Raw genomic sequence first — 27,447 nt, 5'->3', positions numbered from 1 at the left:
CTCCGGGCGCGCTGCCGCAAACTGGAGTCCAGCAAGCCAGCAAGGGAACGCATGCCCCTCACTTGAGTCCCAGCGCCCATGAGCACTTTCTCAGCCTCCCTCCCTGTTTCTGAGCATCTGCATTAATTCACATCTATTTTGCTTTGATGCTGGGGATGGAAGCCGGGGTCTCAAGTACATGCTAAATCTACTCAAACCACCTATACATTCAAGACAGGGCTTCACATGTTTGATCCCCAGAAACACAATCCTAAAATAAAGGAGGTGGAGACAGGGGTATTTGAAGTCAAGACAATCCTGTACTACAAGGTTGGCCTGGGATACACAACACCATCTCACGCAAACAAAACTCCAATCGTCTCCCAAACAAAAACGGACGGGGTGCAAGGAAAGAAAAGAAAATATGTTTAATTTTCCTACATGCATCTTAGAAGTTACAAAGCACAAGAGTGACTTTTCTCTCGCTCTCTTTTTTTGTATTTGACATTTTATTTCTATTACACGTGTTCGCAAATGTGCGTGTGTAAACCAGAAGACAACTTACGGACTGGTCCTCTCCTTCCGTGTGGGTCCAGGAGATAGAACTCAGGTCATCAGGTGTGGTGGCAAGCACCTTTACCAGCTGAGCCACCTTCCCAGCCCTAAAGTGAATTTCTTTACAAGGAAGAATGTTCTAGGTGTGGCCTCATGGAGGCAGTGGTTAGGGGCAGCTTAGCTGCAGGGCCTGAAGTGGGGGATGGGAGGCTAAAGGGATGTGCCCTTCCCTGGCCTCATTCTGAAGCGTGTGTGTGTGTGTGTGTGTGTGTGTGTGTGTGTGTGTGTGTGTGTATACTTGTGAAGGCCATAGCCCCAGTGAAGGAGGAAGGAGGCTCAGCCCCAGTACTTGCTCCCTAGCAAATCAAAGGCACTTAATCCATGTCCATGGACCATTCGAAAAAACACAGGAAGGTCAGGAAGCAGGTGGATGCTGCTGACCACCCCCTCCCCTGTCCTCCTGACCCCAGTTCCACCCCAGTTCTTCACCCTTTTTTTTTTTTTAAGGCAGCATTATTGTACAGCTCTGGTGGCCTTCAAATGCAGAGACCCACCTGCCCCTGCCTCCCAAGTACTGGGATTAAAAAAGTGTGCCTTGGGGCTGGAGAAATGACTCAGTGGTTAAGAGCACAGCCTGCTCTTCCTTAAAGAACCCAGGTTCAATTCCCAGCACCCACATGGCGGCTCACAACTGTCTGTAACTTCAGTTCCAGGGATTCTAATACCTTTGTACCAATGCACAGAAAATAAAATTAAATAAATTGTTTAAAAAAAAAAGTGTGGGGTGTGTGTGTGTGTGTGTAAATATGTACAGCACCTGCATGCAGGTTCCTGAAAAGGCCAGAAGAGGGCGCCAAATCTCCTGGAGCTGCAGGCACAGGTCAGATAGTTCTGAACCTTCATGTTGGTGCTGGGAAATGAACTCTGGACCTCAGCAAGGGCAGCAAGTGCTCTCAATCACTGAGCCACCCTGCCAGCCCCCGCCTCCCAAGCTGCATGCTTAGACATTGATGAACCAAGGGAAAATGTTTGCTGATCTTACCCCACCAAAAAAGAAAAAAGTAAAAGAAAAATTAAGAGATTTCTCTCCCCCAAATCCAAAGAATGTTGTTTCACATCGTTTAAATAGAACTCGCTCTGTAGATCAGGCTGGTCTAGAACACAGAAATCCACCTGCCTCTGCCTCCCAAGGGCTGGGATTCAAGGGGTGCACTAGCACACCCAGCATAAATTTCTAAGTTTTCAAAAAAGCACTTTTGAGAGAAGCTGGGGAGACATAATTCAAACAGCTTAGCTTGGCACACTGTGCTGGTTCCAGCACCTTCTGCCAGGCAGCTGAGCACTCTGCTCCACAGGTATCATCCTGAGACCTGTCTCCACAAACAGGTCAGGGCCAGCACTAGAGAGGGGCCAGGGTTCCAATCTGGTGGTGAGGGGCCTTCTGGTCAGCGGAGGAGGGGGGGCTGAAAGTCTAGGGAGAGGTGCTGGTACCCAGTGAAAAGGAAAGTATGCAAGAAAGGTCAGGCGGGGAAACCAAGTCAGAGAAGGGCCAGCAGGTCAGCGAGGCTCTCAGCAGCACCCAGCAGCACTCCGCTTTATATGGCAGGGCTTGCAGAAGAGGTGGTCATTCAGCGGGTAGCAACCTTGGTCGGTAGGCTCCACAGACAGGAGGACACTGCAGTCCTAGGGAGAAAGACGCACATGAGGTCCGGGGAATCTCAACTAGGACCTCATTTTTTTAAGATTTATGATTTATACAGTGTTCAGCCTGCATGTACACCTGAACGCCAGGAGAGGGCACCAGATCTCATTATATATGGGTGTGAGCCACCATGGGGCTGCTGGGAATTGAACTCAGGACCTTTGGAAGAGCAGCCTTCTCTCCAGCTCCTTGAGATAGGATCTTAAAGCTGAAGCTGGCTTCAAACTAAGTAGCCAAGGATGACTTTGAGCTCCTGATCCTAGCCCCGGCTTGCTTTGTTTTTGAGACTCTGTCTCTGACTATCCCAGGACATTCTGGAAAACTCAGTGTATCCCAGGGTGGCCTGAACTCTTGATCTTTTCATCCCAGCTTCCTAGTACTGGGGTGACAGGTGAATGGCACCATGCCAGCTTCAGTTTTCAAAGCTTAACTGTCATTAGGGGACTGTCATTAGGATTTAAAAAGGCGATGCACATGAGTCTTTTTATCATTAGTAAGCACTTCCCATTTATAAAAATGGAGACACTCTTCCCACAAGTGTAATAAAAGTCACAGACCACAGAGTCAGCAAATGCCATGGGGGGTATGTGGAGAGCCTCTTCCATTCTGGGAGAGTCAGGGGAACCCAGTTCTGTTCCACACTGCTATGGTTTCAGTTTTACCTCTGTGGGGTTGTTTGCTTGTTTTAGAGATCAGTTTAAGACAGGGTTTAACTCAGCCCCTCCTGAAACGTGACTTCCTGGAGTCTAGATCCTGACTTATCAGGAAGCCTGGTGAAAGTGAAGGTGGACAGGAAGTGGGGGTTATCGGCTTAGCCAAGCTTTTACGGCTGCCTGGTGGACCGTATCAAGGGCCCTGGGAGGGCTAACAGCATCGGCTCTTCCTCATTGGTGTTTCAAGATGCATTATCAGCTAGATGGACCTTGAACTAAGTGACAAAGTCAGATTCCATGTGAGGCAATCAGCTTTCCTCCCAAGGTCCTCTTGGCTTTGTATTTATTTTATTTTTCTTTCTTTCTTTCTTTCTTTCTTTCTTTCTTTCTTTCTTTCTTTCTTTCTTTCTCTCTCTCTCTCTCTCTCTCTCTTTCTTTTTTATTTGAGACAGGGTTCTCTGTGTATCCCTGGCTGTCCTGGACTCACTCTGTAGATCAGGCTGGCCTCGAACTCACAGAGATCCACCTGCCTCAGCCTCCCAGAGTGCTGGGATTACAGGTGTGCGCCACCGCACTGGGCTTCTACATTATGTTTTAAAATAAACACAAGTGAATAAATGTCTAGAATTACTCAGTGGCTGACTAAAAGGTCCTGCCCTGGAACTCTGTATGCAGGTGACACGTAACAATGACCATCTCTGTCTTCATGTGGGCTTCGTCATCAGAGGACAGAAAGCTCAGGCTGGGGTTGGCCATGGGGGTGGGGAGGATTCTTGGAGCCCCGCTGCAGGACCAACTACAACACCCGCAGAGTCCAGGCACAAGGAAAGACTACAGTCCCAAGACAAGAACTTCCTTCATGATGACCCGGGCACTGTGGCACACGCCTGTGATCCCAGCACTCTGGAAGCAGGCAGATTGAGTTAAGTTGGAGGCCAGCCTAGTCTACACAGCGAGTCCAGGACAGCCAGGGCTACATAGAAACAAAAAAACAAAACAAAGAACTTCAAGATGGCCGGGCAGTTTTGACCCATGCCTTTAATCCCAGGTGGATCTCTGTGAGTTCTAGGGCAGCCAAGGCTACCCAGAGAAACCCTGTCTCAAAGAACCAAAAGAAAAAAAGAAAAAAGTTGTCGCCATGGCTGCCCCCTCTGTGAGCACTGTCTGGCATTTCCTGTAGCAGCTTCTAAGCAGCCTCCCAAGGCAGCCCAGCCTGTTCCTTCCCGCAGCCCGAAGTGCTCACTAGACCCTCCCCTTCTTGGCTCCATCACTTATCACCTCAGGCCTTCTCCACCCCAGACACACCTAGAAACTCCCATTTCCTCTGAGCCTTCAGACTTGGCTCCTGCAACAGTGGGTCACCCCCAACCTCCTGTCTCGCCCTCCCTCCCATCCTTCATGTGTATGTGCTCTGGGGGTGGGTACTCCTGTGTGCACAGTCAGAAGATAACCTTGAAGGTCATGTTTGAGGACTGCCAGCCAGCTCCAGGGAGCAGCTGGTCCCCTCCTCCCATCCTAGCCTCATTGAGATCACAGGCGTGCACCCAGCTTTTTAGCCAGGTTCTGGGGGTCTGAACTTGGGTCCTCCTGCTTGCAAGGTTTGTCTAGGCCTTTCCTCTCTCTGGACTGCCTTTTCCCTCTATGCAACTAGCAAACACCTCTGGGTTCTCATGTAAGAGGCTAAATGCTCTGTCCTCTACAAAACGGCCTTCCTTCTCTCTCTCCCTCAGGAGGTCTCACTGTGTGCCTCAGCCTCCCCAGTGCTGAAATCACAGTCACGGGCCACCACTCCCTGCTACAAGAACGGTTTTCATTCGACTACTTCCTGGGAAGCCTGTAACTATTGCCCTTTCCTCTAAGTCCCATCCTAAAATTTTATTACATTTAATTGTATTAATTGTGCACGTGGGCGTGGGCATGCTTGTGTCACAGCAGGGCATGCGTGTGGAAATCAGAGGATAGAGAGAAATGGATCCTGGGCAGGCTCAGACCTTTGCTGAGTGCCAGAGAATGGGCTTTAAGGGGCAGTGAGATGGCTTAGTGGGTGAAGGTACTTGCCACCAAGCCTGGCTACCTAATTTCGATCCCTTTACCCAAGTTGTCCTCTGATTTCTCAAACTACAGAGGGAGGCCTCTGCCTCCCAGAGCGCTGGAATTACAGGCGGTACCACTGAGGTACTTTATCTGTGTGCGTGTGTGCGTGTGTGCGTGTGTGCGTGTGTGCGTGTGTGGTGGTGGTGGTGGTGGTGGTGGTGGTGGCAGTGATGGGAATGGACCGACCTGTTTCATGGGTTCTGTCTTCTCTCTTCTGTGGGGGATTGCCCAGATCAGATCGGCCTGTGGCATGTTTGTGGGGGCAGTCTCTTGGTTGCTAATAGATGTAGGAAGCCCAGCTCACTGCAGGAAGCACCATCCTGAGGCAGGAGTCCCTAGGCTGTCTAAGAAATCTCACTGCCGGAGAGAGAGGGTTTGGGCCGGTAGGCAGCATTCCTTCATCGTTTCTGCTCCAGGTTCCAGCCTTGATTTCCCTGACTGTAACCTGCACAATAAATCTTTTCCTCAACCAATTTGCTTTCTGTTACAGTATTTATCATAGCAACAGACAATGACCCATTCCAGGCCAACCAGGAACCTTCTTGGGACAGCATGCCCCTCCCATAATAGGGTCCATGCTCACTCTCTTGGGGGTTCTAAGGAGGTCAACCTGAGCCATCTGTGCCCATGTGCTGTGCCAACACTCAGAAAAGAAAGCAAAGGCAGGACCAGGAGGTAGAATGATAGCTCCGGGGCTATGGTTTGCTCATTTGTTACCAATGCTGTTATCACCCACCTTGAGCAAACATTCTCTTTCCATACATAGTAAGTGATATGAGCACACAATCTCTGATTGAGCTGTGTGTGTGTGTGTGTGTGTGTGTGCTTTTCTTTTCTTTTCCTTTTTTTTCCAAGACAGGGTTTCTCTGTGTAGCCCTGGCTGTCCTGGAATTCGCTCTGTAGACCAAGCTGGTGTCGAACTCAGAGAGCCACCTGCCTCTGTCTCCAAGCACTGGGATTGAAGGCGTGCACCCCCACCTCGCAGCACCAAGCTTACTCCTATCTCCACCTTCCCTGGCCTCTGCTGGGGGTATAGTGAGCAGGAGAGAGCGAGGCCCCGAGGCTGCCTGTGGCCACAGCTCTTTAAACCTCAGCTCTAACTCACCTCACAACGGTAACAGTTTTCGTGGAAGTTCCTTCCCATGCACTCAATTTTGAAGGCGTCCTTCCCGTCGCAGGGGATGATGGGATTCTCACAGATGCTGCACACGGGGGCAAATTTCCTAGAAGGAGCGAGAGAACACGTACCAGGAACGTCAGCTACTCATACTGACAACAGAATCAGCTGGCAGAAGCGGGGTGGCTGCAGTTCACCTCCCAGACACCTCCACCCCCAGGGTTGCTAGGAGACAGAATCTGCAGAGACAGCCACAGACTCTTTCCAGTAGGAGTAGGAGGAGGGATCAGTGCACCGAGTCCAGCTTCCAAGGATGCAACTAGCCAGAGGCCAGTGCTTCCTTGGGGAGTGCCGAAATCGAGAAGGGTATTTTGTTGGCCACCCATGATCTTGTACTGTTTAATTTTTTAAAATAAATTAGCATATTTATTTAGTTGTATCTGAGGCCCAAGGATGACCTGCAGGAGTCGGGTCTCCCACTTGTGAGTCCCAGGGATTGAACTCGGGTCTTCCGGCTTGGTGGCAAGCTCCTTTATCTACCGAGCCATCTTGATAATCCTGTTTGTTTATTTTGTTGTTGTTGTTTGCTTTTTCTTGAGTAGAGTCTCATGTGTAGCCCTGGCTAGCCTGGAACTTGCTGCGTACACCAGACTGGCCTGGAATTCACAGAAATGTGACTGCCTCTGGCTCCTGAGTGCTGGGATTAAAGGCTCGGGCTGCCATGCCTCGATCCTTTTCATTTTCTTAGAAATGTTTGTAAAGTTTTAGTTTATTTTTACTTCATGTGCATTGATGTTTTGCCTGCAGGTATGTCTTTGTGAGGGTGTCAGATTCTCTAGAACTGGAGTTACAGACAGTTGTGAGCTGCCATGTGGCTGCTGGGAATCAAACCTAGGTCTTCTGGAAGAGCAGCCAGTGCTCTTAACTACTGAGCCATCTCTCCAGGCCCTGTAATTTTCTTGAGACAGGGTCTCCTGTAGCCGAGGATGGCCTTGACCTAGCTGGGATGTGAGCTTCTGATCCTTTGGAATGCTGGGATCAAGGTGTGCGTCACCACAGCGTGTTTATCTGGTGCTGGGACTCAAACCCAGGGCTTTGCAAAAGCTCGGCAGGAGCTCTCCCAACTGACATCCCAGATTCCAGGTCCTTAAGCAGAAGCTTCCTTCTACCTTGGCTACTGTGTGCCTCAGTTTCTACTTCCAGTAAACTGTACTCTTTCACTGTACCCCCTGGACATAAAAAACACCTCTGAGGATTATGTGGACACCTCGGAGGATGAGCCTGACAGAGTGCAGAGACTCAAAGGCCTCCAGCAGATGTCCTGAGAATTAGGTGGGGAGCTAACGGGGGATGGCCTCTGTCAGCACAGGAGCTATAGAAAGGCCTGGCCTGCTGCCCGCCCTGCTGCCCGCCCTGTCCTCCCGCAGCCCAGGCTCCTTTCCCACCTGTAGAAGTCGGCCACGCAGTACACCCGATTCTGGCCGTCCAGCGCGAAGCTCTCGTCCCCGATGCACCGGGCGCAGCTCACACAGGTGAAGCAGGGCGGGTGGAAGGCCTTGCCTAGGGCCCGGATCACGTGGTCTCGGACCACCTCCCCACACTTGCCACACTTCTCCAGGGTGTCCTGGGGCAGAGAGCCGCCGCTTTGGCCAGTGCACAAGCAGGCTGCCCTGAAAGGAGTCTCTTTCCCTTCCTCCCTCCCTTCTTCCTTTTCTTCAGCACTAGGGCTTGAAATCAGGGCCTTGTGCATGCCTTGAAGCACCCTGCAACTGAAGTATGTGCTCAGCCTGGGGACTAACCTTCTCACACCCCTCCCCGCCCTTTTGGGCTGGTTTTGAGGCTGTGTCCCGCAGCACACAGGCTGGACTTGCTCTGTAGTTAAGTCTGACTCTCTACTCAGCCCCCTTAACAAAGTCCTACATTTTCCACTCTACTGCTGTTGAATGGTATCTACATTCTTTGCTTATTTTTTTTTGAGGCAGGTTCTGCCTATGTAATAACCCAGGATCCTTGAACTCTTCATCCTCCTGCCTGAATGCCGAGAACATGTGGACACCTCAGAAGTGGAGGAAGGAGGGTCAGGAGGTCAAGATCACCCTCCCCTTCTGTTTCAGTCTCAACTACCCCCCGCCCCACCCCCACAAAAAAAAAGAGGCCAAGCATGGTGGATCTCTTTGAGTTCCAGGCCAGCCTGGTCTATAAAGAGAGTTCCAGGGTGCTGGAGAAATGGCTCAGAGGATAAGAGCACTTCCCAAAGGTCCTGAGTTCAATTCCCAGCAACCACATGGTGGCTCACAACCATCTAAACATGAAATCTGGTTCCCTCTTCTGGCGTGCAGGTGTACATGCTAACACACATTGCATAAATAATAAATAAATAAAAAATCTTTAAAAAAAGGAAAAAAAAAAAAAAGAGTTCCAGGTTAGCTAGGGCCACACAGAGAAACCCTGTCTTCAAAACCCAAAACCCAACTCCCACGACCTCCCCCCCCCCAAAAAAAAAAAAAAAGCTGGGCAGTGGTGCTACACACCTTTAATCCCAACATTTGGAAGGCAGGGGCAGGCAGATGTCTGAGTTCAAGGCCAGCCTGGTTTACAGAGTAAGTTCCAGGACAGCCAAGGCTACACAGAGAAAGCCTGTCTGGAAAAACCAAAACCCAAACAAACAAAACTAAAAAGAAAAGGCGAGAAAACGCCTCCTCCCCTAGAGCCTGAAGAGTGCAAGGAGGCCCCTTGATCTGGGTCCAAGGAGGTTTGAACTGGAGACCGCCATAACTATAAACGGAGGGAAATGTGTGTCGTTTGAAACGGGCAAGCCCTGGTTCAGTTACACGCTGAACGCTTCTCCACCAACCCACCAGGCCTGGGCTCCAGGAGGCGCTGTTGCGAGGTGGTGGAGCCGTAGGAGGCGGGGCCTGATGGCGGTCCCTGTTACTGGGTTGTGGAACTGTCCCTTCCTCTTCCTCTTCGTCGTTCGCTGGCCACGAGGGAGCCAGTTTGCCCTTCCAGAGGCTCCCGCCATGATGCCCTGCCTTACCACATGCTGGAACTGGCAAGGCCACCTTCCGATGAAACGGAACCTCTCAACCAAACACATCTACAGGAACCTAACCCTGCCCTGGGTGACCTCTGTCCTTTTCAGCATCGTCGGCTGTGGAATGGGCTCAGTCTCTGAGGAGCTCCGTGGGGAAAGACATACCTGCCGAGCTCAGTGGGTGCAACCCGGGGGCTCCACGCAGGGGAGTACCTGGTAGCACGGCTCGCACAGGGGGCGGCCGTCCTTCTGGTAGAATCTCTGCCCGGCCAGCTGGCGGCGGCAGGTGCGGCAGGTGAAGCAGTGCGCGTGGTACTGCCTCTTCATGGCCTCCACAGCCAGCTCTCGAGGGGACACAGGCTTGTGGCAGAAGCCACACACATCTGGGACACAGGAGACACAGGCTGTCGGCTGCCCTGGACGGCAGAACCCAGTCACCACCCAGAATAAGATGGCCCAGTGTGTCCGGGCCCAGCCCCCAAAGGGCTCAACTGATAAATATTGTTGTTTTCAGGGCAGGGTCTCACTGTGTAGCCCTGGCTGCCCTGGAACTCGCTTTGCAGACCAGGCTAGCCTCAAACTTAACAGAGAGAGGGGGATCTGCCCAGCTGGTGAAGCACACCTTTAATCCCAGGCCAGCCTTCTCTACATGGCAAGAGAGGAAAAACAAAAAGAAAAAGCAGAGTTGGCACCTAGCTTATCATCTCTGAGGGAGTGGAGAGGGCCATGATGATCCTGATTTGTCAAGATCCATATGTAAAAACGGAAGTCATAGAATTCTGAGAGAGGAGCTAAAGAGATGGCTTGGTGGTTAGAGGTCTTGAGTTCAATTCCCAGCAACCACGTGGTGGCTCACAACCACCTATCCTGGGATCTGATGCCCTCTTCTGGCATGCAGGGTTAGAGCAGTCATATACATTATATATATATATATATATATATATAGAGAGAGAGAGAGAGAGAGAGAGAGAGAGAGAGAGAGAGTTGGCTCATTAATTAAGAACACATACTGCTTTGCAGAGGACCTGCGTTCAATTCTCCCCACCCACATCAGTCAGCTCACAGCTACCTGGAACTCCGGGGATCCAATGTCCTCTTCTAGGTTCTGAGGATAAGGCATCCATGTGCACACACACACTCAGACGTACACACATACACAAAATCTCAGCACTTGGTAGGCAGAGGCAGGTGGGTCTCTGAGTTCGAGGTTAGCCTGGTCTACACAGTGAGTTTCAGGACAGCCAGGGCTGAAAACAAACAAACAAGCCAACCAACCAAACCTCAAATAAATTACTCTGGAGACCAGGATGATCTCAAAATCAGAGATCCTGCCTCTGTCTCTCGGTTGCTGAGATTAAAGGCATGTGCCATCATACCCCTCTAAAATAAATCTTAAGAAAACAAAACAAAACAAAACCCCTAAGAGATCCTGAGGCTGTGTGTGGCAGCTCATACTTGTAATCCTAGCACTCTGAAGGCTGATGCAGGACAGAGTTCCAAGTCACACTGGAAGCCTGTACCTTAAAAACAAACAAACAAACAAACCAAAAAACAAAACAAAACAAAAAAACGAAGCCAGGTGTTGGTGGTTCATGCCTCTAATCCCAGTACTACGGATCAAGTTCCAGGACAGCCAGGGCTACACAGAAAAACCCTGTCTCAAAAAGAAAAAAAAGGAAAATTTACAAACATCAATTTCTGTGAGTGACAAAAATCTACCGTAACTTAAAAGATAACTGACAAACTTAGGAAAACATTGGCCCTTGGGTCTCCCAATGTGGCCCAGGAGGGAGGACACTGAGTTGGAACTCAACTGTGTCTCAAGTGCCTGGGGCAGGGCTCTGAGCAAGTGCGTCACAGCTAAATTAAAGGAGGCGCGGAGTTCGGTAGAGGCCTAGACACCTGGAGCCTGCCGGGCCGCATGTGGGCTGGGGTGACTGAGGAAGGTGAGCTGACGAAAGCCAACCTTTAGAAGTACCAACCCTTTTGTAGGTTACTCCCTCTTCTCGGAATTTACCCCAGAAAAACCCACACGTGGTGAAACCGAAAGAAAGGGCCCGGTGAGGTGACTCAGATCGGCGCAGTTACGGCAAGAGACCACCTACAAGTCCAGCAGGAGACGGCTGTGTGGAGCAGCACGCGTGTCCTCCTACTGAGGACTGCCACGCGGCCTTAACTCATGGGAAGCCTGCTCAGAGACGACCCGGAAAACCAGCAGTGAAGGACAGCCCGGTAGCTGCTACACACAGCATCCCGCCCCAAAGCTCAAAAGACAAGATTAGAAGTTGTTGTGTGTCGGGGGGTGGGGGAATAAGGTCTCACTGTGTAGCCCCTCGCTGGCATGGAACTGGCTATGTAGACCAGGCTGGCCTCAAGCTCAGAGAACCTCCTGTCTTTGCATCACAAGTGCTAGGACTAAAGGTGTGTGCCACCATGCTTGGTTGGCTTGGTTTTTTGTTCTTGAAATGAAGTCTCCTGTAGCCCAGGTTAACCCCCAACTTACTATGTAGTTGAGGATGACCTTGACTTCTAATCCTCCTGCCTCATTCACATAGACATGAAATAAATAAGGAAAACAAAACAAACTAGCAGCCGGGGCGGTGGCACATGCCTGTAATCCCAGCACTCAGAGAGGCAGAGCCAGGTGGATCTTTGTGAGTTCGAGGCCAGCCTGGTCTACAAAGTGAGTTCAGGACAGCCAAGGCTACACAGAGAAATCCTGTATTGAAATACCAATAATATAATAATAATAATAATTTTTAAAACTTAATTTTTATTTATTGATTGGTTGTGTGTGCATGTGTGTGGTTTATCGATTAACTGTGTGTGCATGTGTGTACACTTTGAGTGGAGACCAGGAAAATAACCTCTGAGAGTCTGTTCCACCATACGGGATAGAAGTGAAGTTAACAGTCCTGGTGACCAGTGCCGTTACCCCTGGAGCCATCTTGCTACTCTCTCCTCCAACAACAACAACAACAAAAATTAAAGGGTCAAGTTGGGAATAGTGGCTCACATCATCCATAATCCCCCTGACTCTGAGGCAGGAGAATTGCCACAACTTTGAAGCCAGACTGACTTCATAGTGGCTTCCAAGTCAGCCAATGTCAGCTAGGGAGAAAGATCCCATCTCAAATAAATAAATAAATAAAATAAAAGAGAGAGAGAGAGTCTTTTTCTGTTTTCTTTTTCTTTTCAAGACAGAGTTTCTGTGTAACTCTAGCTGTCCTGGAACTTGCTCTGTACACCAGGCTGGGCCTCGAACTCACAGAGATCCTCCTGCCTCTGTGTATACCTCACTGTGCTGGGCCACCCCACTACCCAGGGAGAAAAAGAATTTTTGAAGTGCCATGCCTATAATCTTGACACTTAGAAGTCTAAGGCAGGGGGATCTCAAGTTCAAGTCCAGCTTTGGCTACAGTAAGGCCTCAAAACAAACAAACACAGAGAAACCCTGTTTCAAAAAAGAAAGAAAAAAAGAAAGGCAGGCGAAGTGGCACACTCCTGTAATCCCATTGCTAGAAGAGGCAGAGGCAGTTGGATCTCTATGAATTCGAGGCCAACCTGGTCAGTCCAGGACAACCAATGCTACACAGAGAAACCTTGTCTCAAAACAAACAAACACAAAAGGAAAGGTCAGGACTGTAGCTTGGTTGGCAGACAGGGTGCTTTTCGTTCATGAAGCGCTGGCCTCTATCTGCTGTACCGTGTAAGCCAGGCACAGTGGCACACCCTGGTAATCCTAGCACTCAAGAGGTGAGGCAGATGGAACAAGAGAAGGTCATCCTTGGCCACCTAGTGAATTCAAGGCTAGCCTGGACTACATGAGACCTTTTCTCGAAAACGGCTACAGCAACAACCAGAAGCAAGCACATGGCAGCAACAGACATTCAGTGGTTACACACGGTGACACGTGACCTGTTTTGTCAGGGGGCAAGTGCTCCCCCGCTTCCCATGAGGCCCATTCAGACCCGGAGCACAGGCCTGTGGCCATACCTGTGGATGCCTCCTTCTCTGGAAGGGTGACAGGCTCTTCTGGAGGAGGAGGCAGCTCCTCTTCCGAGGGTCTGAGGTGACCAGTCCGAGTCTGGACAGAAGATCCCTTTGATAGAGCCTGTGGGGGCACAGATCCAGAAGATAGATAGAGGTTGCTGATGGGGACCCCGCCAGACCCTCTCAGCCTGACTTTTTGGGTGGCTCCAGTTACAATGAGCCCCATTGTACAGAAGAGGAAACTGAGGCCAGAGAGGCAAGTGTCCCACCTGCATAGCTCAGCAGGAAAGCTCCCTGCTGCCTGCCTGACGCTCCCTCCACCAAAGTGACTATCTCCTGCTTTCTAGTCAGGCACTCTACCTCCGAACCAACTATATCCCTAACCTCCTTCTTCCTTTTAGTTCCAGATAGGATCTCACTAAGTTGCTCAGACTGGCCCTGAACTCATTTTGTAGCTCAGGCTAGGCCTTGTGATCAAACTGCCCAGGCCTCCTCAGTATCTGGAAGTTTGGTCCCATCACCGTCAGGCCAAGCTTGATTCCCAGTTTTTTAAGAACATCCTGGAAAGGATGTGCCCTGGCCACCAACACTGCCTACAGGTGACACTGGCTTCTTATGTAATATGAAGATTTGGGTCAGAATCAGGACATGTCTTGGGGCATCATAGGTGACAAAGGGACAAAGGGGGTGAGGGACATTGCCAGGGACCTTGGAAGTCCCAAACAGTTTCTACAGGCTCTGCGACTCGGAAGGGGCTTTGAAGACCAACTGCCTTCAAGCAGAAGGGAACAAACTAGCTCTGGCCAGTTAGGAAGGCCCAGGTCCTCCTCCCCGTGCCCATCCCTGCTCAGGAACAGAGGAGGCTGGGGACACTGGCAGTCAGGACCTGTGGTAGGGGTGGAGGTGGGGGAGGTGGCAGGTGGAGTTGCTCCAAGTCAGAAATGAGTGATGTCCCCGGCAGGACAGGAGTCTCCTCGTCTGGGAGAGGCAGGTAGGCCGACGGGGGCGGTGGAGGAGGTGGGAGGAGGTCCAGGTCCTCGTCATTCAGGGAAGGAGGTGGGAGAGAGCATCCTACAACGGGAAAGAGATGAGTTTCCCAGAGTCCGCACAGGGCACAAGGCAGGTCTCATCACCCAGAAAGCCAAGCAGCAGGACGTAAGTAAAGGCTCAGGTCTGTCTGACTCCAGACTTGGGGCAACCCTGAACTGCTGCCATTGACCTGCTGTTGGTCCTCAGGCAAAAGTGAGCTTCAGACCCTGTGGCTTGGACTGGAGAAATGGCTCAGCGGTTAAGAGCACTGACTGCTTTTCAAGAGGACCTGGGTTTGATTCCCAGCACCCACATGGCAGCTCACAACTGTCTATCATTCCAAGATCTGAAACCCTCACACAGATATAGATGCAGACAAAACACCAATACACAAAATGAGAAAATAAATAAATTAAACAAACAAACAAACAAACCCTGTGGCTCCTGTGAGGGAGTGAGAAGCTGGCCCAAGGCCAGAGCTCAGACAGGATGGACACATTTGGGGTGGTATGGCCATAGACTGTGGCTGAGACCTGAGTTCCATCCCTAAGGTCTACATGGCAGAAGGACGGAACTGACTCCTACAAGTTGTCCTCTGACCTCCACATACAAATGCTTCGGCACACGTACAGTAAATAAGTGGGCTGGTGAGATGGCTCAGAAGTTAAGAACCATGTTCTGCTTGCTCTTTTAGAGGACCTGAGTTCAATTCCCAGCACTATATCAGGCAGCTCACAACCAACTTCTAGCTCCAGCTCCAAGGGATCCTGCACCCCCTTCTGGCCTCTGCGGGTACTGCACCCACGCCTGTCCAAACCCACAGGCAAATGCACACATATATACACAAATAAAATTAAATAAATCTGGGGCTGTGGGCTGGCTTTGTGCTTAAAGGCACTTGCGGTTCTTTCAGAGGACTCAGGCTCAGGTTTCCAGCACCCACACTGGGAGGGTCACACCCAGCTGTGACTCCCACACCAGAGGGAGCGAGCACCATGGCTTCCATGAGCACACACAGAACACATGTACATAACTAAAAATAAAATAAATGTAAAAGCAAAGGAATGCTTTCAAAGTCTACAGAGTGAGTTCCAGGACAGCCAGGGCTACACGGGGAAACACTGTCTTGAAAAAACAAAACAAAACAAAACAAAACAAAGGCTCTAAAATAAAAATAGTTGGACTGGAGAGATGGCTTAGAGGTTAAGGTTACCAACCACATGTGCTCACAACCATCTATAGTGAGATCTGGTGCCCTCTTCTGGCCTGCAGGCACACATGCAGGCAGAACGCTGTATACATAATAAATAAATGAAAGAAAGAAGGAAAGAAAAAGGAAAGAGAAAATGTAAGACAGTGGTCAATAGGCTAGGATCAGAGGGAAGGGGAGGAGGACCTCCCTTAACAGTGGACTGGGGGAGAGGCATGGGTGGAGAAGAGGGAGGGTGGGATTGGGAGGGGAGGGGAGAGGGAGGTATGGGGGGATACAAAGCGAATAAACTGTAATTAATAAAAATAAAAATAATAAAAATAATTTTAGTGAGGGTACAAAAATAAACAGTTTTGAAAAATACATCATTAAAAAAGAAAGAAAGAGAAAAACCGTGGCAAGCCAGGCATGGTGACACACGAATGGTTTGTTTGTTTTTGTGGTCTGGGAAGCAAACCAAGGCTTTCATACTGGTGAGGCCAGGGGTGGGGTGCAGCTGAGCTCCCTCAGGAGCCTGGGATACCTACCTGAGTAGGTGCAATGTGGCTCAGCAGCCTTGGATTCAACCCAAAGAATGGAAAAGGATACGGAGAGGGAAAGGAAAGGGAGGGGACCAGGAGAGTGGGAAAAAAAAGAGGGGGGAGGAAGGTGTTTTTTTTATTTTTTTTTTAAGATTTATTATGTATACAATGTTCTGCCTGCAAGTACACCTGCACGCCAGAAGAGGGCACCAGATCTCATTATAGCTGATTAGGAGCCACCACGTGGTTGCTGGGAACTGGAAGAGCAGACAGAGCTCTTAACCTCTGAGCCCAATTTTTTTTTTCAGATTTATTTATTATTTATATAGCATTCTGCCTGCATGTGTGCCTGCAGGCCAGAAGAGGGCACCAATTCTCATTATAGATGGTTGTGAGCCTCCATGTGGTTGCTGGGAATTGAACTCAGGACCTTGGGAAGAACAGCCAGTGCTCTTAACCTCTGAGCCATCTCTCCAGCCCCTCCAGCCCAATTTTTAAAAGCCTGGCAAGGTGGCATTTTCCTGTCAAGGAACCACTTGAGCCCAGGAGTTCAAGACTGGCTGGAGTCACATGGGGCTGGAAAGTGGCTCAAGCTCAGGAGGCTTGAACACTTGCTGCTAAACTCAGGCATGGTGGTGCACAACTTTAACCCTAGAGGCCTCGACTCTGTGAGTTCAAGACCAGCCTGGTCTACATGGTGAGCTGCAGGATAGCTAGAGCTAACTAGTGAGACCTTGTCTCAGGAAAACAAGCAAAAATGTGCTGCTCTTTCATTGGGCTCTACTGTTTGGTTTTCTACCCAGGTACCCTGCAGCTCCCAGCTGCCTGCAACTCCAGTTCTAGGACTCTGTCACCTTCTTCTGGCCTTCACAAGAGCTATGTGCACAGTGCACATACAGAAAAGCACACACACACACACATAATAAATCACAGAGATCTGCCTCCCTCTGCCTCCCCAGTGCTGGGGACATGTGCCACCACTGCCTGGCAAAAATAAATGTGTGGGTTTTAAAATATTAATTTAAAAAATCAGGGGCTAGAGAAATGGCTCCGTAGTTAAGACCGCTGGTTGCTTTTTCTCAGTGATGGATGGATAGGCGTTGGGTTCCCTGCACCTATGTGAGGGCACGCAGCTGTCTGGAACTCCAGTTCTAGGGCATGCAGCGCCCTCTTCTGGCCTCTACAGACACTGCATGCATGTGGTGCGCAGACATACATTCAAGCACATAGAATGAATCTTTAAAAAAAAATTTTTTTAAGGGGCTGGAGAGATGGCTCAGAGTTTAAGAACACTGGCTGCTCTTCCAGAGGTCCTGAGTTCAATTCCCAGCAACCACATGGTGGCTCACAGCCATCTATAATGAGATCTGGTGCCCTCTTCTGGCCTGCAGGTGTACTGCAGGCAGAGTACTGTATCCATAATAAAAATTATTTTTTAAAAATTAATTAAAAGATGCCATGTAAACCAGGCACAGTGTCGCACGCCTTTAACCCCAGCACTCAAGAGGCAGAGGAAGATAGAGCTATGAGTTAGAGGCCAGCTTGGCCTACAGAGCAAGTTCCAGAACAGGCAGGGCTACACAGAGAAACCCGTCTGTGAAAAAAAAAAGTTAATTAAGATAAAGATTCACAAAGTGTAATCACTACCCGGAAAAATAGGAAAATGCAAATTAAAGTTTCAGCTCCCGCTTTGAGGTAGGGCCCAGCTGTGTTAGAACAAGCCCAGAGGTGACTCCAGTGTGGGAACCTGGGAACTGCGCTTTACAAAAGCTCATGAGTCAGGATTCAGCTCTCACGGGCACCAAGAAGCTGTACCCTCTCCTACTGGGTCTTCTCCTGGGACAGCAGGCTGAGATGCATCAGCAGGACTGGAAGTGGGGTAGCTCAAACGGTAAAGATGCTATGCCCAGTCCGACAGCATGCAGTCCATCCCCGGGACCCACGTGCTGGAAGCTCTCCAACTGCTTTCCCCCAGCTTGCCTCCATTCCTGTGGTGGTTTGAATAAAAATGGCCCCCATAGGTCCATAGGGAGTTGCACTATTAGGAGGTGTGGCCTAAGGGGGGGCACGGTGGCTCACGCCTTTAATCCCAGGGCTGGGGAGGAAGAGGCTGGTGCAGCTCTGTGAGCTTGAGGCCAGCCTGCTCTACAGAGTGACCAGGACAGCCAAGTCTACACAGAGAAACTCTGTCTGGATAACACACAACACAAACAAAACCCTCAAAACAACCAAAAAAGAGGTGTGGACTTGTCGGAGGAAGTGTGTCACCAGGGGAAGGCTTTGAGGTTTCAGAACCTCAAGCCAGGCCTCTTGGGACTCTTCCTGCCAACTGTAGATCCATTTGTAGAACTCTCAGCTCCTTCTCCAGCACCATGTCTGCCTGTACATCACCATGCTCCCTGCCATGAACTGGACTAAACCTCTGAACTGTAAGGTAGCCCCAATTAAACGTTCCAGTTTTATTTTTTAAGATTTCTTTGTTTTATTATATATACAATGTTCTGCCTGCATGTACACCTGAACGCCAGAAGAGGGCACCAGATCTCATTACAGATGGTTGTGAGCCATCGAGTGGTTGCTGGGAATTGAACTCAGGACCTCTGGAAGAGCAGCCAGTGCTCTTGACCTCTGAGCCATCTCTCCAGCCCCAAATGTCTTCCTTATAAAACACGGTGTTTCTTCACAGCAATAGAAACCCTAACTGAGACAATATGTCACACACACACACACACAATTAAATAAACTAAATTAAATTAATCACAGGGCTAGTGAGAAGGCCCAATGTGGAAAGATACTTAAAAGCAAGCCTGAGTTCTAACCCCAGGACCCACATGGGGACTGAAAGAGAACAGCAATGACTCCTCACGCACGCACGCACACCAGCACACAGCAAGAAAGAAATCTCAGAGCAAATGAGCAGCAACATCCACAAACAGACTGAAACCATCTCCCAGACCACCTTGTGGTTGCTGGGAATTAAACTCAGAACCTCTGGAAGGGCAGACAGTGCTCCTAACCACTGAGCCATCTCCCCAGCCCGATACGTATTTTTCAATTATTGTTTACTCAGTGTGTGTGTGTGTGTGTGTGTGTGTGTGTGTGTGTACATGTGGAGGTCAGAGGGCAACTTGCAGGAGTTCTGCAGATTGAAGTCAGGTCCTTAGGTCTGCCCAGCGAGCATTTTTACCTGCCATCTTGCTGGTCCTATATTAATGCTCTTGGTCCATCTACACTTTGAAGTTTTCCTTTTTTACAGGCTCAGAAACACAGGCTGAGGGAGGTTAAGTGACCTGCAATGTCACAGAGCTGAGGAGCAGTGGAGCAGGGGCTCATGGGAAAGGCCAGTGGGCTCCAGGGTCAGCCTGGCACACAGTAGGTGCTTGGTGAATGAGTGACCCAGAGCCTGCCCTTTCCTCCCTGCCTTGGTGCTGTCTCTGCCCTAGCCCCCTGAGGGCCACTCTCTTACCTCCATTGGAGAGCTGGGGTGGGGCTGCTGGGATGGAGGCAGGGGTCCTGCCAGAGGGCGCCACAGCGTTGGAGCTCTTGCCCGAGCCAGGCGTCTTTGTGGGAAGGGTCTCCCAGGGCCGGGCATGTCGGGCTTCACAAGCTGCCTGGCCCACCTTCTCAGTCACTGCTACATCACGGCGTGGGGGTGCCAGGGTGATGAAGACAGAGGAGGCCACCCTCTTCTCCGGCTTGGAGGCCATGGTCAGCTCCTGCTGGGGCTGGGAGCAGAGGGGTTCAGGTTGTCACAGGGCACCCCGCTGGCCACACAGATGAGTTTGCCCAGGGCCTCCTCCTGTCTCCCACAAGACAACCTCACTGTGCTGGTGGGCCCACACCTAGCCTCGCCAGAGAGGAGACCCAGGCAGGAGACTGGTGAGATCTAGGCCAGCCTGTGCTGTGCTGCACAGTTAGGAAGGAGTGGAGGGAAGCAGGAGGGGCAGGGGACGGCCTTCAGAGGGGCCAGGTGGCCAGGTCACAGGGGCCCACACACCCGGAAGGCCCCTCCCAGCGGCCTATGCTCCAGAGCAATGGACAGCCCTGCAGCAAGCAACTCTAGACACCTCCTCCAGAGCCCAGCCCGGCAGCTGACAGACACAGGCCCCTCCCTCACCTGAGATACTGAATCCCCACTGGAAGACAAGGTCCAGGGTTCAGGCCAGCTCTACTGGAAGGAAGAAAACAGGAATGTAAGAGCAGCAGGATGAGGAAAAGGACAGAACCCGTTCTGTTCCCAGGCTGCCCTGAGCACCCAACCTCTTCTCTCTCAGCAGTGACAAGTCCCTTGTCCAGGGTCATCCAGCCCTAGAGCTGGCATTTCAGCCCAGAGCCCTGCACTTCCTGCACTTGACCGCTCCATTCTCTTCTGCCCTCTTTAACCCACCCCCATCCAACACATCCTTGATGCTGCTTCATCCCCAAAACCATGCCCTCGTTCAGGATCAGGCTCTCGGTTCCTCCCTCTCTTCCTTCCCTCCCTTTCCGCGTGTGTGTGTGTGTGTGTGTGTGTGTGTGTGTGTGTGTGTGTGTAGCAGCTGTGGGGAGCAGGATAGTTTCCTATCTCACCTCCTAACCCTTATCTTTCCAGAACATAAATCCATTTCTCTTTTGCTTAAAATTTTTAATGGCTGGGTAGCGGTGGTGCATGCTGGTAATCCTAGCACTCAGGAGGCAGAGGCAGGTGGATGTCTGATTTCGAGGCCAACCTGGCCTACAGAGTGAGTGAGTTCCAGGACTGCCAGGCCTTGAGAAACCTTGTCTTGAAAAACCACACACATGCACACACACACAAACACACATGCACACACAAGAAAAGGTTTTTTTAAGACTCTCATTACTTCACAAGGATAACCCTACACTTCTGAGGTCTCACCTCTCCCAACCTTGCCCATCTCCCTGACTTGGGGATGGGGTCTGGTACACAGGAGGTGCTGAGCTCTGCCACTAAGCCACACCCACATCACCTCAAGTTCTTTTAGCCACCCTTTCTTCCCCCAGAGTCTCTTTCTCTGTTGGAAGATCCAACCAGCTTTCTTCTCTCTGTTCCTACAGGGCAATTTCAGCTCTCTCTCATAGGCCCAGTTTAAACCTCAGCTCCTCCAGGAAGCGACCCCTGACTTCCACCCTGGAGCGATGTCTGCTTCCTCTCGATGAGGACAGCCATGCTGGGACCTGCTGGCTCACCATCCACGTGTCTGACGCCCTCAGGAAACCTTGCCTGCCTTCAGCTGCCTGCATCATGAGCCAGAGAGCAGCTCACAGTGAGGGTGTTGAAGCACAGATCCAGGCAGAGGAAGCAGGGAAGGGCAGGCAGTGCATGGAGGCAGCCGCCTCTGAGGCTGAGGTCCAGGCTGGCGGTGAGCTGGCCACATAGCACAGAAATCATCCCTGGCACCCAAATATAGTTCCCTGGCTAAATATGTGCCCTTTATCTCCCTTCCTGGTTCTGTCTGGGCTACCATGACATGACCCTGAAGCCCAGTCACAGGCACTGGGGGAGGAGTGATGGTTAGTCTTAAGCCGTGGGGCGGGATAGTAGGGAGGGGTGACAGCCCCAGGAACCCTGACAGCAGATGTGGAACCCTCCTGCTGGCTGACAGAGAAAAATGCCAAGAAAATAGCTCTGGGGGCACCAGGAATGGTGGTGCATGTTTTTAATCCTAGCACTCCAGAGGCAGAGAAGAGATGGGGGGATTTCTGTGCATTGGAAGCCAGCCCACCCAGTCTACACAGTGAATTCCAGGATAGCTAGGGCTATGTAGAAAAACCCTGTCTCCAAGGCATGGGGGGTCAGGATCTTTAAAAAAAAAAAATTATTTTGGGCCAGGTGATGGTGGTGGAGGACGCCTTTCATCCCAGCACCCAGGAGGCTGAGGCAAGCCGATCTCTCTCTGTGTTAGTGAACAGCCTGGTCTACAGAGTGAGTTCCAGGACAGCCAGGGCTACACAGAGAAATCTTGTCTCAACAAACAAACAAACAAACAAACAAATAAAACAAGAAAGAAAGAAGGAAGGAAGAAAGGAAGGAAGGAAGGAAGGAAAGAGAGAGAGAAAGAAAGAAGGAAGGAAGGAGAGAGAGAAAGAAAGAAAGAAAGAAAGAAAAGGAAAGAAAAGAAAGAAAGAAAGAAAGAAAGAAAGAAAGAAAGAAAGAAAGAAAGAAAGAAAGAAAGAAAGAAAGACAATTATTTTGGAGCCAGGATGTGTAGGCAGGAGGGACCAGGAGTTCAGGCCCAGCCTGGGCTACATAGTTAGATCCTATCTCAACCTCAGCCCCATAAATAAAACCTATTTTGTAAGTGGTCTTTAGAGGACATCTTAGAAGTAAAGCAGAAACGCTAACGCTGACAATTCATAAAACCAAGAACTCAGACCTCAAACCTCAGCTGTAGGGTGGCTCTGTCACAGGTCCCAACAAGAGCTGACGCGCGTCTCCCTGGCCCTCCAGCAGGCTTGGAGTCCTATCAGAGAACCATGCAACCTGACCGGCAACCCTGGTCTTTTTCTCCCCTGGACCACACAAGCCTCCTCCCCCGACCCCAAGCTCCTCCCCTTCCCCCAAATGACCCAATCCAGACCAGCTTCAGGCGGTCCACACGTCCTAGGCGAATCCCCCGGGACAGGCTGTGGCTCTTCAGGAACCCTCCTCCAACCTCCTTAGCCCCTACTCTGACCCCCATTCCATTCGGCCTGCTTTCTCGGAAACATCCAGCGTGGAGGCCAGATGTTCACAGCTGGGCAGCCATACCCGCCCCTAAGGTTGTCATGGAGCCGGGGGTGGGGGGACCTCGGGGATAGGGCAGCGCTGGGGATTTTCAAAGCCCTGTCAGTTCCCATAAGGAGAGCCGGCTGGCGCTCCCCTTTGGCTCCACCGCCCCTGAGTTAACCCTGGAGCGGGGAGGCATTGTATGGCAACTTCCCAGCCGACCCTCCACCCCCCATCCTTCCTCCCCCGGAGGCCAAATCAGACACCCAGATCCAGTTGGGTAAGCGGAGAAAGTGGGAACAAAGGGAAGGAAAGTCATTTCCTGTCAAGAGGAAGGAAGGAGGCTGAGAGCCGGCCAGTTAGCCGGCTAGGGCCGGCTTTAGGCTACAGCCCCTGGGAGGGGACGTGCTGGCGGCCCGGAGGAGTCCCCTCCTTCCTCGCTCACTCTTTGCCCGAACTCCTAACGCCACCTCCGAGTCGCTTCCAAGCACTGCCCTTTCCACACAGACTCACAAAGCAATCTAAGTTTGGGGCCAGAATTAAATTTTGCTGGAGGTCGGAGTGTAAGTCCCCCACAAGACCCGGCCTCAGAAGGGTACTCGGAAGGTCTCTTTCCTACTCCAGTGAAGGGAAGGGGCACAGAGCTCGGTTCTCCCCGGGCCGCGGCTCTTTCGTACCGGGTGACCTTGATGCGGTTACCCAACCTCTCTGGGCTTGGATTTTTATTCATTAAGTGACTAGAAGTCTGCCCCGAGGGTGTCTGAGAACAGGCCAGCTGGACATTCAGCTCCAGAGGGCAGGCGGAGCCCTGGGGCCGGCGGACAGTGGTTTCCATTGTTGAGAGCAGGAATCTGGGCGCTGCCCAGCCCCTCTCCCCTTGGGACCACAGGTCGGGGCTGGAGAGGGGCAGAGTGGCTGCGTACACCTCGGGGACCGCCCATTTCCACACCCTGACGGGCCAGGCGGGAAGACCCCAGGACCTTCATTTCCCTCTCGGGACTGGAGCTGGGAACAGGCCCGGGGGTCGCAGGAACTCGGGAACTCCGCGCCCTGGAGAAGCCGCAGAGCGGGCAGCTGGCCGGGTCACCGCGGTGACTCTTAATTCGATCCATGTGCGGGAGGCTGTTCTCTTTGTGCGGGAGCTTCCGCCCACCCCATCCCACTCCAGAGCGGGGACACGACCCCCGCGCAGTCCCCGCACTCTGCCTCCCAGAGTCCCCACGGCTGAGATCCTGGGACACACAGGGACAAGAGAACACAGGAACAGTCCCCGCCCCGCGCCCCCCAGCAGCACCCGGCTGGATCCACCGCGGTGGCCGAGAGAGTTGCCCGTGCGGCCACCTACGGGTGACCCTGCCCGGGGCGCCCAGCCTGGACCCCCACGCCGCACCCGCTTACCTGCCGCGCGCCCCATGCCCCGGCCTCCACCGGCGCTGCGCCTCCGCCCCTCGCTCCCGCCCCAGCTTCCCTCTGCCCGCCGCCCCGCGCGCCTTACCATAAAAGGTGACGCTCGGGGAGGGGGCGCGGGCTCGCCCTACCTGCCCCCCCACCTGTGGCCGCGCCCCCTCCCTTTGTTCCAGCCACTCCTCCCCTCCCCTCCTGGTGGCTCCTCCTCCGCTGCCCACCCACACGGTGCACGGGGTTGGGGGGGATCTCTGACACCCTCCACCTAGGTCACCTGGATGAGCCGCCCTACCTGCCCCATCTGGTGGAGAGGGGTACTCACACCGGCTTGGCTCTGAGATCCTTCAGGGTCCTGCGTGAGGCTTGACCTGGGACTGTCACCCCGCTTTCCTAAGCCTCAGATTTTTTAATCCCTAAAATGGGGTCCCCGCTGCCCACCTCGGCAACTTGGCCTGGAGTTAGAGCGATAACGCTGAGGGAACCAGGGGCTGATACACACTGGGGTTGTGGGGCTTTTTCAAGAAACGCCTGGAGTAGGAGTCTCCAGAGACCCCCGTGAGGCCAATCACCTGGCTCTGCTGTCCTGGGCTGTCTCTTCCTTCTGAGCCTATTAATCCCTCTCCACGTGGGTCCCAGGTCCTGTGGTGGAAAGAGGCCCCTGCAAGAGACAGGGGAGACAATCAGGTCACCTGTTTGCTTCCTGGCCCTGTTACTGGCCCCTGGAAAAGCAGGGCCCTGAGCCCTGGGGCCTGGGATGGGGCTTCGCTGGGCTGCCCAGGTCCCTGGAGGCCTCAGGAGGCTGGGGAAAGGAATCTGGGTCTGATTCCCAGGCAAGCAGATTGTTCTTTTGATTAAAGCCACAATGGGGGGAGGGCGCAGGGGAGAGCTGGTCCCAGAGTCATCTGGAAGACAGGCAGGCCAGACCCCCCCACACCAACCACTCCTCAGGGTGGTCCTGGGATTGCAGCTGAAGGGACCACTATACCAAGAGAGGTCAGAGTGGGGTTCCCGAACGGTCAGCAGCACCGTCCCTCTCCCCACGAAGCCCCATACCCCCTTAATGGCCTTCCCTCCCTTTGCCATCAGCTCTTCCCCTTTGATTCTTAAGCCTACAGTCACTGCAGTGACTGCCCTATCTAGAGGCTTTCCTTTCATCCCTTTGAAACCTGTCTTGTAATCCTTCCAGACTCTCCTAGGGGGCTGATAGGACCCACCCCACAGACCGGATGCTGAAGCCAGAGAGGATCAAGGCTCATCCAATGGGCACAGGGAAAGCTGGATCCAAGCCAGACCACAGGTGCCCCTCAGACACATGGATCTGTAGTCCCAGAGGCTGGATCATTGCCACCATCCCCAGAGGAGCGCCAAGGATGGCGCTTAGTACTACACTGAGGCTTCCTGTGCTCAAGGGCCCCTAGGTGCACTCCCAGCCTGGCAACGGGGCTTCTTCTCTGCAACAGGTGTGAAGTGGGGCACCAGAGGTGGGGAGGGCCACCATGAGGAGTGTTCAGGCCCTTCCAGCTGCAGAACCCCAGAACCCCCTAAGTCAAAATGGAACCAGCTCCTCTCTGTACCTCCACCCTGTCGTGTCCCCCCCGTATACTCGTCTACCCACTGTCCCATGGGACAGTGAGACACCGAAGGGTTGATGGACCCCACCCAAGGTCAAAGGGATCAAAGCTAGGATCCAGGCTTCCCCACAGCATTCACTCCCCGAATACACTTGGGGCAGTCTGAGGCAGTATGGGGGGGTCCACTCACCTGCTGTCCTGTACCCCTGGCCTCTGTTCCTCCTCCTGCTGCTGCTCCCAGCTGGAGGATTGTCCTGACTCGAAGTCGCTTGCCCCAGCCTGGGTATCAATGGCACCGATAGGCAGGTGCCAAACTTCCTGCAATGGAAACCCAGGAAGTGTGCTGGCGGAGAACACACGCCCTCTGTCTGCCAGCTCATAGGCTCTGTTCCCCTCCTCCCCTCTGCCAGCCTCAGGCCAGCTCTCTTCCCTCCTCAGAAGTCCCAGCAGGCAAGGGGAGAGTCTTCTGTTAGGGCCACCATAGCTGCTCTGCAATTGGCAGCCTGGGGATTTCCACATCGCTCTTGCCTAGTTTCTGGAACATTCTGCCCACAGCATCTCCAGCCCAGCAAGATCCAAGGACTCAGACCAACTGACTGGAGGGCAGAGAGGAAGTGTCTCTGGGAAGATGACCACATGGCTTCCAGGTCCCCCGAGCCACAGTGTGTGCCCTGGGCCTGGGATACGTGGAAGTGGCCTTTCGGCGGTCTCTCCTTGGTGAGCTTGCTGGGCCAACCCAGAACCAACTGCCTGGCCTGTTCGTTCCCCTCCGTGGTGCACAGTGTAATTCCAGCACTGGGGGGGGGGGGGGGGCAGAGGCAGGCAGATCTCTGTGAGTTCAAGGCCAGCCTGGTCTACAATGTGAGTCCAGGACAGCCAAGGCTACACAAAGAAACCCTGTCTCAAAAAAACCAAAAGAAAGAGAAAATGAAACAAAACACTACATTTCTGAGCCAGGTATGGTAGCACATGTGTACCTGCATGAAGTGGGGGATGGGGGGGAATCCAGTCCTTGGCAAACAGTCCCGGGAAGGCCCTGATTGCCCCCAGCTCCTGTCCCCAGCTCTCTGCTTCTCTGTCTGGACTGAAGTTGAAGGAGGCTGCATTTCCTGCCTACAGCTTCACAGGTGCCCTGGTGGGCATGGGGCTGGCACGGGGCTTTGATAGGTCCCAGATAGTGGCAGGACTGGGCTGGGGCACAGCTGCATCATTATCATTATCTTTGAGAGTGACCCTGGCAACCTGTTTGACCTTGGGTAAATCGATTCTCTGGGCCTCACTCTTGCAACCCATGTCTGTGGCTTTCTTATAAGCGATGGGAAAACTGTAGATAAAGATTGTGCTGGATAGTTTTAATGTCAACTTCACACAAGCTAAACTCATCTGAGAGGAGGAAACCTCCACCGAGAAGACGCCTCCAGGAGCTTAGGCCGTAGGCGAGCCTGTAGGGCATTTGCTTAATTAGTGATTGATGGTGGAGGGCCCAGCTCGTTTGGGTGGGGGTCCTGCTTTCTGTAAGAAAGCAGCGCCAGGAGGTGGTGGCAGCACACGACTTTAATCCCAGTACTTGGGAGGCAGAGGCAGGCAGATATCTGAGTTGGAGGCCAGCCTGGGTGTACAGAGTTCCAGGATAGCCAGGTCTTGAAAAACTCTGCCTTGAAAAACCAAAATAAATAAATAAATAAGAAGAAAGGGAAGGAAGGAAGGAAGGAAGGAAGGAAAGAGAGAAAGAGAAAGAAAGAAAGAGAGAGAGAGAAAGAAAGAAAGAAAGGAAGAAAGGAAGGAAGAAAGAAAGAAAGAAAAGAAAGAAAGAAAGAACAAGAAACCAGGCTGAGCAAGCCTTAGGGAACAAGCCATAGGGAGCAAGCCAGTAAGCAGC

The 27,447-nt window shown here is 52.1% G+C and overlaps 1 protein-coding gene across 9 annotated transcripts; it reads right to left on the bottom strand.

Moving 5' to 3' along the window:
- Positions 1–392: 392 nt before the first annotated feature.
- Fblim1 (filamin binding LIM protein 1) lies at positions 393–25,893 on the bottom strand. Of its 9 annotated transcripts, none has more exons than XM_021630808.2 (10): positions 25,759–25,893; positions 24,567–24,655; positions 20,005–20,058; positions 19,354–19,612; positions 14,014–14,198; positions 13,131–13,248; positions 9,348–9,517; positions 7,546–7,724; positions 6,089–6,206; positions 393–2,217 (listed from the first exon to the last, which is right to left on the bottom strand). In XM_021630808.2, exons 4-10 carry the CDS (start codon positions 19,592–19,594, stop codon positions 2,104–2,106), a joined length of 1,125 nt encoding a protein of 374 aa, XP_021486483.1. In that variant the 5' UTR covers positions 19,595–19,612; positions 20,005–20,058; positions 24,567–24,655; positions 25,759–25,893; the 3' UTR covers positions 393–2,103. The 9 variants fall into 9 exon arrangements, with proteins under 9 accessions (XP_021486483.1, XP_021486453.1, XP_060235131.1 ...); XM_021630778.2 differs by having other exon boundaries at positions 20,005–20,055; XM_060379148.1 differs by lacking the exons at positions 24,567–24,655; positions 25,759–25,893 and adding an exon at positions 24,089–24,134.
- Between the last annotated feature and the right edge of the window lie 1,554 nt (positions 25,894–27,447).

The sequence above is a fragment of the Meriones unguiculatus genome, chromosome 3, assembly GCF_030254825.1.
Source record: "Meriones unguiculatus strain TT.TT164.6M chromosome 3, Bangor_MerUng_6.1, whole genome shotgun sequence".
Classification (NCBI taxonomy): Eukaryota; Metazoa; Chordata; class Mammalia; order Rodentia; family Muridae; genus Meriones; species Meriones unguiculatus.
Note: the sequence above shows the minus strand (reverse complement) of the source record. Positions and strands in the feature narration are given on the sequence as shown.